This window comes from Ictidomys tridecemlineatus, chromosome 5 (assembly GCF_052094955.1).
Source record: "Ictidomys tridecemlineatus isolate mIctTri1 chromosome 5, mIctTri1.hap1, whole genome shotgun sequence".
In the NCBI taxonomy this organism is placed as follows: domain Eukaryota; kingdom Metazoa; phylum Chordata; class Mammalia; order Rodentia; family Sciuridae; genus Ictidomys; species Ictidomys tridecemlineatus.
The window spans coordinates 27,983,819-27,997,212 of record NC_135481.1 but is presented as its reverse complement, the minus strand read 5'-3'; the positions used below and the strand labels follow the sequence as shown (position 1 = coordinate 27,997,212).

Here is a 13,394-nt window from a genome sequence, read left to right as displayed (position 1 = left end):
TCTTCCCACCCATAATACCTCTTGGAGAACCTGCCCATCCCATAGCCTCTAGAATGGACACCCCAAGGTGTTTCAGGATCCTTAAACACACACACACACACACACACACACACACACACACACACACACCCCACATGAATACAAATCTTAAGGCCAGGAGTGGTTGTACTAGTGACCCACACAAGGCCAATCAGAATCTGTTTTAAAGGCATTTAAGAGATAAAAATAATTCACAGAAAGAAGCAAGAGAAGGAAGCAATCACAGGAAAGCATGCAAGTGTACAAGCATATACTTTTGCATAGGAAAACTTGGTTTCAGAATTTAGAATTCAAGTTCCCCCAGCCCTTGCTATAATGTTTTGTCCTGGATGTCTCAAAGATTGTTGTTATACTCTCTGAATAAAGTGTCCCCCCCAACTTTTTTTTTTAACTCAGTTTGAATACATCCTGTTTCTTAAAATTAAATCATCTATGACTGAGGCAGAGAAAAAGAGATCAGCAATGAAACTGACTTGCACTGCTCTACTGGAGTGAAAAGGAAAAAAAATGAATAAAAAGAAAAAAAATAAAGAAACATCAGAAATAAAAGATATATCAAGGAATCCCAAATCATCATGGGGAAAATTATTTTAAAACCACACTTAACCTTGTTTCACTGCTTTATTCAGTCATTTGTGTTGCTGAAATATTGTTTTCCATCTCATTACAAAAGTATCATGCTTCCTGCAAGTTTAATTGTAGCTGATTTTTTATAATATTGTGGAAAAATAATTTTATAAGCCAACTAATTTACAAAATTTCTTTCCCTGCATTATCCTGTACTTTTATTTTAGATGAAACTCAAAACTTGATTGTTCATTTTTTAACAAAGACATTAGCTCTACGAAAGCTGAATTTAGGTTAACCAAGGACATTAGCTCTATGAAAGCTAAATTTAGGTTGACATTTCATGAGAAAATTACATACAAAACTATTTCATTTTTCCCAACATAATATAGGTGCTCATAAATTTTTGAAATCTCAATATTTATTAAAGAAATAGATAAGTAAATAAAAATCCACATAATAAAAATAATGCAACTATGAATATTATTATAAAATGAAATTGTTGAAGGCAAAAGTTAAGTTCTAATTTATACATCCCTACATTGTTTAACTTGTTTTTGCATTAATCGGCTACTTTTATTAAAAAATAACTCCATATTCAGAATTAAGACAGAAAAATATATAAAAATATATAATTATTTCTTACTAGAAATAATTAAATACTTTTATAAAATCAGAACTTTAAACACTTCCTTTAGAACCAAATTATTTGTATAATAATAAAAATTGGATAAAAAGATTAGAAAGAAATATGGAAAATCATCCAGTTACATTATAGGTGAACAAAACTTTTTTTTCTCCTGTGGGATAATCTCTTATTTTTCTTGCTTTTAAAAATGTTCTGTAATGTCATACAACTCAAATTATGAAACTGACTTGGACCGCTCTACTAGAGTGAAAATGAAAAAAGTGATTAAAAAGAAAAATTAAAGACAAACCTCAGAAATAAAAGATATACCTGAGGAATTCCATACTTTTTATCTTAACTTACTCTGAAGTTCTCTGGTGACATCAAAAGGCTTGTTACTGGACCAGCTTCCAAAAAGAACTTATGCAAAATGTCTTCAGTAAAGATATCCCACAAGATCACACACGAACCTTGGTCCCCAGACAACATCCAACTTTGGTCTAATTTCGAAGATAGACCATGTGGATAAAGTAAAGAAGTTACACTTTGGTGGTGGCCTTTGAGAACTTTATGAGAGAGAGAATCTGGAAAATGATCAAACACCAAATAGTAAAGACTTTATTTTTATCTAGAAAATAATTCTGAGAACTATTTTTATAAATTCTTAATATAAACACACATTTGACTAAGAAAATTAGTGGACAACACTTAGAACATCTCAAAAGGCAAGAGCTTTATCAGAAACAAAACCATGCTTTTGATGAAGCACTAACATTGATTGTTTAACTCTATTCATTGCTTAGTATACTAGCAAGTTATCAGTTCTTCCACAGCAAACACTTTTCTGAAAGAGTGATTCATATATTCTGCTCCATTAAATAAGCCAATTTTCTTTAAAATTAGTATAATTAAGTCTAATATATAAGAAAAACAAGTTTCCCACAACATTTTGCTTTGAAATATGTTAGAGATTACCTAGTCCTTTCTCTTTGTTTTACAGATAAAGTCCCTGATAGGTTAACTGAATTAATCGCAAGTGTCAAAAACCAAGCATAATGTTTAAGAATGTAGACTTGCTATTGAAGAAATCTGCCTTTATCTCTGGTTTGATTAATTTCTAGATGTCATAATGGAAAAGTTGCATTTTCTCTAACCCATAGATGCTGCACCTGAAAGATTAGAATAATAATCATCCTTGCTTCAGAATGACCACAGGGTAAAATAAATAAGACAAAATGTCCATAATTTTCTAGCACTGTCCTTGCATCTTCCAGGCTCAGGGGTATTTCAAACCATATCTGTACTGGAACACAGGATGAATGACACATCTTTTCTTTTCTGACTAACCACACAGCTTCTTCCTTCCTCATTAACTAAACTGTCCCCAAATTGGAGAGGACCATAAGCCATAACCTCTGTATTCAAACTAAAGCGGAATCCCAAAGAATCATTATCTCACTGTAGTTACTTCTAGTCCATCAGGCACATCCTCATTTCATACCCCTCTCAAATCATAAAAAAAAATATAAACGCAGATGCTAAAAGTCAAATGTAGGTTTCTGTTTATTTTCTTAACATTAGGATAAATCAGCCTAGATAAAAGATGCTAAGGTGTTGGATTTTTCACTAACTTTTAACATCAGCCATTTAGCTATATACCAGTATATTACCTTTCCTCAGTTCATTGCCATTTATTCACTGACTTCAGTCAAGTACTGAATCACAAGTCAGTAACATTTAGTTAGTAACCACTGTAAATTAAGAACAAGAGTGGGCAATGTAAGAGGAGTTGAAAAACATACTGAGATTCAGTCTCTACCCTTGAAGACCTTATATTCTAATAGGATTTATATAATTTAAAATAGTTGGGGCTGGGGATGTGGCTCAAGCAGTAGCGCGCTCGCCTGGCATGCGTGCAGCCCGGGTTCGATCCTCAGCACCACATACAAACAAAGATGTTGTGTCCGCCAAAAACTAAGAAATAAATATTTTAAAAAATTCTCTCTCTCTCTCTCTCTCTCTCTCTATATATATATATATATATATATATATATATATATATATCTTTTAAAAAAATAAATAAAATGGTATATGATTTTTACTCCACATCCTAAAATCACCTCCTATATTTCCTTTCTTGATCTGACAACTTGCTGCATAATGGTATTTATTAAATAGGCATTTGTTGAGGTAATGCACAAAGATGTATAAGAATGAATATAGTTCATTAACAAAGAAATAAAAACTAAAACAAAAAGATACCATTTTTTTCTTTCCCTAATTTTCAAAGATTAAAAAGTCCAACAGCAAAGTTGACAAAGGTTTAGGAGAAAGGCATTTTCACAGACTGTTACTGGACATTCATGTATACTGATATAATTTCTTTACAAAAACTTTTAGGTATATTTCCAAAATATTAAATATACAAACTAATGATGATCTAGTAATTCTACTGCTGTGGACTAATACTGCAGAAATAGCCAATATATGTTCAAGAATAATCAATTTTGTATTATCCATAGTAGCTAAAGACTAGAAAACATAAATATCAATTTTCAATTAAAATTCATTGTTAATAATTATAAATAGTTTATAAAGAATAAACACTGAAATATTTTATTCATATTTATTTAAGGATATCTTAGAAAAATGTATTACAATAAGCTATTTGTGTAATATAATTTAAAAAATGTATACTGTTATGCTGGTACATAAAAAAATTCATTAAAGGCACAAAGAAACTATTATTTATAGTTGTCTTTGGTAAAAGAGAAACTTATTTCTCACTGTAAAACTTCCTGTTTGAGTATTTTTTTAAAAAAACCTGCATGTATGTTTTATTTTAATACTAAAATATGTACAAATTTATCAGCAAAAGACTTCTGTATCTTCTCTACTATAGCTTATTGAAAGTGAAACTTAGATAAATAAAATTAAGAGGGTTAAATAAAATTGAGTCACCTTTTAATAAAGAACCCCCTTCTAGAAGTCCTGCTTTGGCAGCATTCAAAGCCTGTGTAATGAAAATTGTCCCATCTTCACAGCCACATATTAGTTTATCAAGACTTGGAACGTACTCTGATGAAGTGACTACTGCAGTTCCTGCCTCATCTTCAAGCCCAGAGAAATGGTCAATAATACTTTGAGACACAGTTTGATGCTTATCGAAATTATCTTGAAGGGTCCAGGTGGTAGTTATTGGTATTTCTAAAAGTAAAACATACAAAATTAGAAAACGTGGTTTATCAACTCATAGTGGACAGGTAAAATGTTATCAAGACATTATACTTTCAAAAACTGTAAATAACAGCTTAATCTATATTCATGTTGCCAAAATTCTTTCCTTGTTATATTCAATTGGTATTAATTTGAATTATATTAGTTGAATTGTTTAAATCTATAAGCTTTATGTTTATGCCTGCTTTAATGTTGCACTGAGTACATAGTGGTTCATGAGAATTTTTTAATATGTAGCTTCAGGTTATTCAGCTCAGAAACAACAACAACAAAAAAAACCAAAAAACACTGAATTAATTACAAATCAGTACTCAGAAAACATGTGAGGAAAGAAAAGGAAACTGTCTTACCCCTAGGAGAACCATCAAACTTGGATATGGGAACATCAGGGATGTGCCACAGAGTAATCCTTCCTGAGACTTCACCAGAGAAAAGTACCTTATAAAAAGGCTCTTTCCTTTCATTCATGTAGCCCATAACAAAGGGAAGGCTCTGTGCCAAAACAAAAAAAAAAATAAACTTTATGTGGAAACGTTCTAACTGTAGAGAGATAGCCACTGTTTATAAAAGGTGGAACAAAACTCCCTAGTTGAACTAAAGTTTTTTTTTTTCAACTTATTTCCCACTGTTTCAGAATTTTCAAGTGAATTAAAAGAAATAATCTGTGATTTAGGACAAAAAACAACTTCATGAAACAGTCATCAGCTAGACTTCAAAGAGTTGGTAGGAGTAAACTTTTTGACTATATTTCATATGTATATGTTTTAGTCAGTTTTTTCACTGCTGTGACTAAATGGACCCAACCAGAACAACTATAGAGGATGAAGTTTATTTGAGGCTCATAGCCCCAGAGGTGTCAATCCATAGCTAGTCAGCTTTATTCCTCAAGTCTCCAGGTGAGGCAGAACATGATAGAAGAATGTTGGAGAGGTAAGCAGCTCACATGATGATCAGAAAGCAGAGAAAAAGAGAGAGAGAGAGAGAGAGAGAGAGACAGAGATCGATCTCCACTTGCCAGATACAAACATATACCCCAAAGCCACACTCCCAATGCCCCACTTTGTCCAGCCACATCCCACCTACCTTTAGTCATCACTCAATTAATCCAATCAGGTGACTAATTCACTGATTGGGTTAAGGCTCTCATAACCCATAAATTTCTTCTCTCAAATTACTTGCATTGACTCACATGTGAGCTTTCGAGAGCTACCTTACATCCAAACCATAACATATAACACATACTGCTATATGCACATGTTACTGATAAGGGGCTTTACACATATTCAATTATATAATCCCAGCATAATCCTGTGAAGTTGGCACTATCATTGTCCTCAATTTACAGATGAGGGAGTGAAGGGGTGATTCACCTAAGGTGAAGAATATAGCAATGGGCCTGCAGTCTAGTAATTCTAACTCAGGAGCCCATACTGTCCTCTCAGGACGCCTGATTTGGATCCCTACGATTCTCAGTGTCAGTTAAAACAGCATCAATTAATGTTTATATGGCACTTCTGTGTTATTAGTATGCTTTTTATTTTCTGTTGACCAGTTTTTAGATCTAACATGCATAATTTCAAATCTCCCAACGTTGCCACAAAAAATATATAATACATATTATATATTGGGTATATGTATAATATGCTTTATATACATTATGTTTGTTATACATTATGTTATAATTATTAATTATATATATATATATATATATATATATATATAATCATAATTTTGCTGAAACAGAGTACGTGAATATCAGGCAAAAGGCTCTTAAAGATGTACTTTCCCTAGTGAATATTTCTAGAATCTCCCTAGTGCCTTGGCACAGGGCAGCTCTTCTTAGGGCAGGCTTGTATATAGAGATTACACACAGAAATCACAATGATTAAGTGATTAGAAAAATAATACCGACAACCTCTTTTGATGTACAAATAAAAGGCTTCCTGAAAAGAAAGGCAATTGCTGGTGTCAGAATTTTAAAAGTATTAGAGAGTGATGGCGCCTAGACAGAAAATATAGGGTTTTAGGTTTAGATGTAGGCATAAGAGTAGAAAATTCTATAATGTATCTTCAGAGAATATTAAAAACTGAAATATTATTGTACTTAGTCCTTACAAAACATGGCTCAGTGGTAGAGTGCTTATCTAGCATGTGTGAGACCCTGGATATGATCCTCAGCACCACTTATTAATAAACAAAGTAAAAAATCCATTGGCAATTAAAAAATATTTTTAAAAAGCTATGACGTATTGCTGTTATCAATGTTACAAAATTAAGACACAGGAAAAAAGAAACAATTCAAGGCCATACAACCAAGACAGATAATTCTCTATAGTCTGTAGAAATGACAGTACTTTGAAAAACAGTTCCATTAAGCCAGTTAAACAGACAGACAGGATTCAGAGGGCATTTTGAGGTCTTATTTGTCCCACAGTCATGATTTCTGTAGCTGTTAGAAAATGATGTTAATAAAATTTGGATAAACTGACTACTCAAACTCTCTGGGAGCCTGGTAGGAAATTTAGAATTGATTACTCCAACTTCTTTGATGTTTTGATATGTAAATGAAACTCCAGAGAGGGTGGTTGAGTTATTCACATTGGTGGCAGCACAGCTTACTTCAAATTGTGCTCTGCTCCTGCAGGCAAAGTTCCCTGGGGTTGTCATCTCCTCCACCAAGCAAGTTCCCTGGGGCTGCCATCCCCTTCCATATTGCCATTCCTCAGCTGGGCACATCCACTCCTTGACCCCTTGGTCTTCCTTCTTCCCAATAGTTCCCTCTCTAGTTCTGTTGTTCACCCAAGACCACCATTTTCATTTCAGTACTGAGTAACCATCCTCTAAGAGGCAATAAAATATATTCACTAATATTAAATATTCTGGGGACAGCTGCGAGGATTCTAATATGGGTTTTACCACATAGTAATTCTATTAAAAGAGTAACTTACTTAATTTAAACAATTTACCCAGCCTCTCTTGTCTCAGTATCCCTAACTGTGTAAGAGGGTTAATAAAAGAATTTACTATATGGGATTATTTAAGAAATAAGGAGTGGAAAAAGATAAGGTGCTTAGAATGATGTCTGGCACTCAGTACATACTCAATAGATATTAACCATTCTTATCCTTTCCTCAAACAAAATGACAAACTTATTCCAAAAACATATTATAAGAATCTAAAGCTAAACCACCTGGGTTCAAAACCTGGGAATTAACTTATCTGACCTATAGTTTCAAAATGGGGTCTTAGTGGCTGTTGAAATGGATGAGGCAATGCTTGATAATTATATTATTATGCTTGATAATAATAACGATGTAATAAAAGTTTATGTATCTAGAAGTCCATGGGATTAAATGAAGTTAAATGAAGAGTAGGGAGGGAGGAGAGGAATAAGAAGGACAGTAGAATTAATGGGACATAACCTTCCTAGCCTTGTATTTGAAATCACAACCAGGGTAACTTTGCATCATGTGCAACCACAAGAATAGGATCCTAATTAGAATAAGTTATGCCCCATGTATGTATAATACCCCAAAATACATTTGACTGTTATGTATAACTAAAAAGAACAAGTAAAAAAAAACTTATCTATCATCATCTCTTTTAGTTCATACACCCAAATTCCTTATCTGCCACCCTCAGGGTGTGTTTCTATCCCAGCTACCTCCACCATGGCCTGCCACCTTCCTTTTCAGCTAAGCCAGAAGAGCTAGAGTTCCTTAATGGTCAGGAAATTTGCCCATGGGTCTGAGCAATCACCAACTGTGAAATGAAAGCTGGGAGTATCCTCAGAAAGCTACAGGAAGTAAGGGTGGATCCCCAGTCTTGCAAGATATGTTCACAGGTATTACAAGGGTGGATTCCCAGTCTTGCAAGATATGTTCACAGGTATTACACTTGGCTGAAAGACGAGAGGCAATTGTTCACATGTATTACCAAGGCAACTCTCACAACATGTAACTGCCAAACCTCCAGATTTAATTCTAAGGTATCACTCCCCAAAACAAGTCTAATCAAAACTATATATTTACAGAGCAAACTTTTTTTCTAGGTTCACGTATCTCTCAAACTCATCTTTTCAATTCTACCACATGCCTTCATTGCCTCCTAATTACAGGAAAGACTAAGTATTATAGTTAGTGAATGCTGGTAGTGTCTGAACAAGGAGGATAACACTCTGCTTTAACTTATTTAATGGATAGAGGATAAACAAGAGTCTAAGGATGGGTGATCAATGTCCTTCAGTTTTAGGTTACACTACTCATATTTCACTGACTTTTAAGCCCTTCCCACACTAAAGATACAGAAGCAATTATGATTCTCTAAGTAAGAATTATTGATAGAAGACCCATACATTTACATTTTGAGAAACACGGCAATGTAGCTTCCCATTAGTTTTCTTAAATTGTGTTTTAAATGGTTATGTACAACATTGGTATTTGTAGTAGACTAGAAGCTTCTGAAGGGTATGACTTATAATTGGCTTCTAGAGAAAACTGTACTGTATAAAAATATACTCTGGAGCTAAACTGGAGGAAAGCACGTGCCCTTTAAAATAACTGAAAACGCATTCCTGAGTAACCAACAGTGCTGCTTTTGTGATAAATAGCAAAACAACAAGAACAAAACAAAAAGGAAAGGGTTCTATTGCTGCTAACAAATAATTTTGAAATCATCCCCTAATATATGCCATAATTCTAAAGTTTATCTATGCTCCAGTGACATTTGGGGTTCTAAATTTTGGCTTCACAGCTTCTTAATCAAGTTTTGGAAACAAAACTTTTCACCGATATATTAAAGGGACAATCACTGAACTATAGGATTTCCAACAGCTCTGCTGTCTAATTAAGCAAACCATCATTCTGCAAAAAGCATGCTTTCTTGGTTGGCACATCAATAATTCAAAACTCTTCCTCCCTCTATGAAATACCTTTTTGGATAATTAACTGATGACCAAGTGTAGAGGTTTAAAAAAATCACTTGAAGGAACACCCACCGTTGAAATAAAATAACTGCTTAGATTTTCAGACTTCCTAGAGTGCCAAAGGTATAATTTAGCAAACTATCAAGCTCACAATTGTATTCTCAACTCTCTGCCAGAAATCATAATTACATTTATTTTAACAAGAAAATTTACTCATAAGAATAGTTAAGTATATGTGAAAATGATCTTGATATATGGTTTTTAAAAGATCAGGATAAAAATCATCTCATAACATTTCAAAATTAGAGTAGTTACATTAAAATGTTAACAATGTTCTGTAAACATCTTTCAAAATGGTCAAAGGAAAAAAATGTAGGTAAATGTGTGTGTGGAGAGAGAATAAATGTGACAAGATGTTAGTAACTGCTGAATATAGATAAAGGATATATAAGTGATCACTGTACTATTCTCACAAGTTTTCTAAATATTTGAAACGTATCCAACTACAAGAAAGAAACACATAAAATGAAATTTTAAAATCTAAAACAGTACATATTTATGGTAGTGGAATTAGAATTTTAATCTCCTTTATTTTCTTCAACATTTATAATTTGCCTATGATAAATAGGTATTGGTTAATGAGACATAAAAATATTTTTTATTTTTATAATCTATTGTACATCTAGATTTTTAAGCACCATGTTTTCTCTTCAGTAGCCATTAACAATAAAACTTGATTTTCTCATTAACAACTTCATGTGATGATTCAAGTTAATTTTTTCAAGGATGATTCTGTTACAAACAAAGCAACACTCACTCATCTAAGAAACCGAGTGAAACAGATTGGATGGAGGTAGCCACTCTTTTCTTACGTTACCTTGTTTTCCTCCACAGAAGTAGAGCACAGTAAATGAGGATAAATGGTCTCTTTAAGCACTCTTCCATCAGCAGGGTATATGCTTTTTGAAAGGCCACTACATCACAAAAATGAGAAGCAAACTTTAGAAATTTGCAGTTCTTTATTTGTTTTTCCCCCCTCCCATTTTCAAAAGCCGGATGGTACCATTCAAGTTTCTAAACTCTAGTTAGAAAATGTTGGGTTAATAATTACAAGTGACTTTTTGAAAACCCAGCACCAGCTGTACAAGTTATACATGGTTAATCTCATTCCTTCATCCCCTGCTGTTTTGTACAAAGGCTGAAGCCTACCAAGCCCAGAGTAAATCTTCTAGTGCCAAAGTTGTTTTGTTCTGGTTTTTGATCATGGGCAGCATGCAGGGATTTTTCCATAATAAACCTCCCAAAGTTCATTTTCTACCTGAATGTTTTGTATGCTGCTCCCATCTGAGCCCACCTGTTCAGCAGCTGATAGATATAACTGTGACCATCTTCTGTCCAGATGAGGATTCTGTGAGCAGCAAGCACCTCTCCACCAGCAAAGAACTGCCCATTTCTACTAACTTCAGTCCACAAAAGGGAAAAATCACAATAATCATAAACCTAGAATGACAGTCATAATTCAACAACATATTAATTTTTAGTAACAGACCACAGGGTACTCATGGTTCAAGATTATATTTTACTAGCACTTATTTTTTTTTCCCACATTCATCCTAACATAGGTTTCCAAGGATGAAGTTTATTTGGTTGTCTCATTCCAGAATGTGTTTATTAAATGAACAAACCTCAAATCCTAAATTTCAAAACAATTTGATTCTTTCCATGACTATTCTAGGTTTAACATGTGCAAGTTTATATAGCAGAAATCCTTTGCTATACAATGTTCTTTAAATCTTTGTTCAAAAATATATTATCACCACACAAGTAAGACAATATAGTTCTGCTCATTGAGCCAGTTATGTGTAACAGTTAAGAAAAGAAGGGCACGAGAAAATGACGCAAAGAAAAACTTAGCTTTCCTCTTGCAGACTTCAGTCAATATATTCACAAGAAAAGAATATATATTCCCTAGAAGCAAATGTAGTAACAGAGAAAGGAAAAAAATCTAAAACTAAGGTTTAATCTCTGTATGTAAAATGTTTTAGTTTTCTTTTTAATTCTGAAGTGAGGCACCAACATTTAAAAATAATTTAGAGATAGACATTATAATTATGATTTTCTATTCATAAAATTAGAATATACTATGACATATATAATAATATCTTAGAAAACAAAGTGGCTTAAAAAAGAGTTGAAAATTAATCAGTCAGTCATGAAAGATAAGTCATTCTACACTCTTGCAATATTATTATAAGAATTTGTATCATATATAAATCATACTTTTATAAATATTGTCATGAACAAAACTACATTTGTACATCACTGCTATTTATTTATTATGTTATTTAATACTACCTTCCAACATTTAGAAAACACCACCAACAGAAGTCTCTCAGTATATGTACAAAATCGTATTGTCTGGCAGTTCAAAGAGTCAAGAAACTTGGATTCTTTTTCATAGACAACTTGCTTTTCCTTGAAAATGAAAGAAAAACATTTTAGTTTTAATTTTTAGAAATTTATATTTGACCATATACCTGAAGTAGACCATACCATTATAAAAGTAAAAGTATCCTAGTTTGTGTTTCAGTGTTTTGAACTAAGAAGTTTCCTTTAAAAAGAATCTGTGAGCAGGAAATCCACTTGGATTCAAAGACTTATTTTATATAATCACTCAACAAACACTCTGGGGAACCATTCTGGATGTGGAGAAAATAAAGTTACTGATATTCAGATATGGCAGAGAGATCAAACAAAAATTGTAAACAATTTCTACAAACCTGCAGTACCTTAATTACCAAAATATTAAAAGAATAAATGAAGTGCTTTGAAAGTGACACAAAAGTAGCCAACAATGAACACAGACTACAAGGCTCTCAATTGTTCAGACATACCACCCTGAATTCACCTGATCTCATTTGATTTCAGAAATAAAGCAGGGTTGCTCCAGGTTAGTATTCAGATGGGAAACAAGGCTCTCAAATTTGCTTTAAAATTTCAAAGTGATCCCTGTGTATAAAGAGAATACCAATAATGCTGGGTGGGGTGTACGTTTCTTGACCTCAATATACTAACAATTCCTAGGCTTCTTCAACCTCAAAATTCCTAAAGAGACCCTAGAACCCTTTCGAAGGCCTAAACAATACTGTCACAAACATGAACACAATGTCCCTTCCTTTATTCATTACTTCAACTCATAGTCTGATGCCAGAAAAAGGTGTCATGCTGGACTCCTGGGGACAAAACCCACAGTTGTTCATGGCCACCTCCTTGTACTATTCACACACCCAGAAAAAGAGAATCTTCTGCTATAAGGGACAGAAGATATTCTGCTATAATTTTTTTTAAATTAAAAACATAATCTCTTCATGTGTATGCACATCAGTGTATACGTAAAAACATTTGCAAGGAGAAAAGTTGGAAGGGTATAATTCAACCATACTGATGCTCATCCCTGGGAAGATGGAGGGGGAAGTAGATGGAAATAAAATTTATATACTTCTACATCATTTAAACTTTTAACTGTGAACATACAATACCATAATAATTTAAAAGTTTCACTAAATATACTAAAAATTGGAGAGAAGATAGTAGATACCAAGCCAACCTGAATGCTATTGATAGATGAGGAGAGATCCCATACTTTGAGCTCACCAGTTACTGATACCACCAAGAGAGAATCTTCTGTAAAATGAACAAAGATCACATATAAGCTGGACAGTGCCATAACTCATTGCTGTATAAACCATTTCATACTCATTTAAGGATTATGCAGAGTTATGTAGGTAGAAAATGTTCAACTTGGTGTATTTCTTAAGTAAAAAACTGACATTTCATACCATGTTCCAAATTTGCTTTAAAATTTCAAAGTGATCCCTTTGTATAAGGGGAATACCACTAATAGAAGAACCATATTATCAATTATAAGTTGGTAGTATTCAAACTTCTTATTTTAGAAATAAACGGAGGAGCCAGTTTTCATTTTCTTCTGTCTTGCTC

General features: G+C 33.2%; 1 protein-coding gene across 5 annotated transcripts in view; it reads right to left on the bottom strand.

Annotated features, from left to right (window-relative positions):
• Positions 1 to 13,394, bottom strand: part of Wdr72 (WD repeat domain 72) — a 236,199-nt gene that overhangs the window by 188,300 nt on the left and 34,505 nt on the right. For 4 of the 5 annotated variants that reach the window (XM_078049592.1, XM_078049591.1, XM_078049595.1 and 1 more), the window contains exons 6-12: positions 13,003 to 13,079; positions 11,751 to 11,870; positions 10,714 to 10,895; positions 10,273 to 10,369; positions 4,822 to 4,963; positions 4,196 to 4,441; positions 1,598 to 1,818 (exon numbers count right to left, since the gene is read on the bottom strand). In XM_078049592.1, the coding sequence (XP_077905718.1) occupies positions 1,598 to 1,818; positions 4,196 to 4,441; positions 4,822 to 4,963; positions 10,273 to 10,369; positions 10,714 to 10,895; positions 11,751 to 11,870; positions 13,003 to 13,079 (1,085 nt within the window). The remainder of the gene's footprint in view (positions 1 to 1,597; positions 1,819 to 4,195; positions 4,442 to 4,821; positions 4,964 to 10,272; positions 10,370 to 10,713; positions 10,896 to 11,750; positions 11,871 to 13,002; positions 13,080 to 13,394) is intronic. The other variant, XM_078049594.1, reaches the window with a different exon arrangement.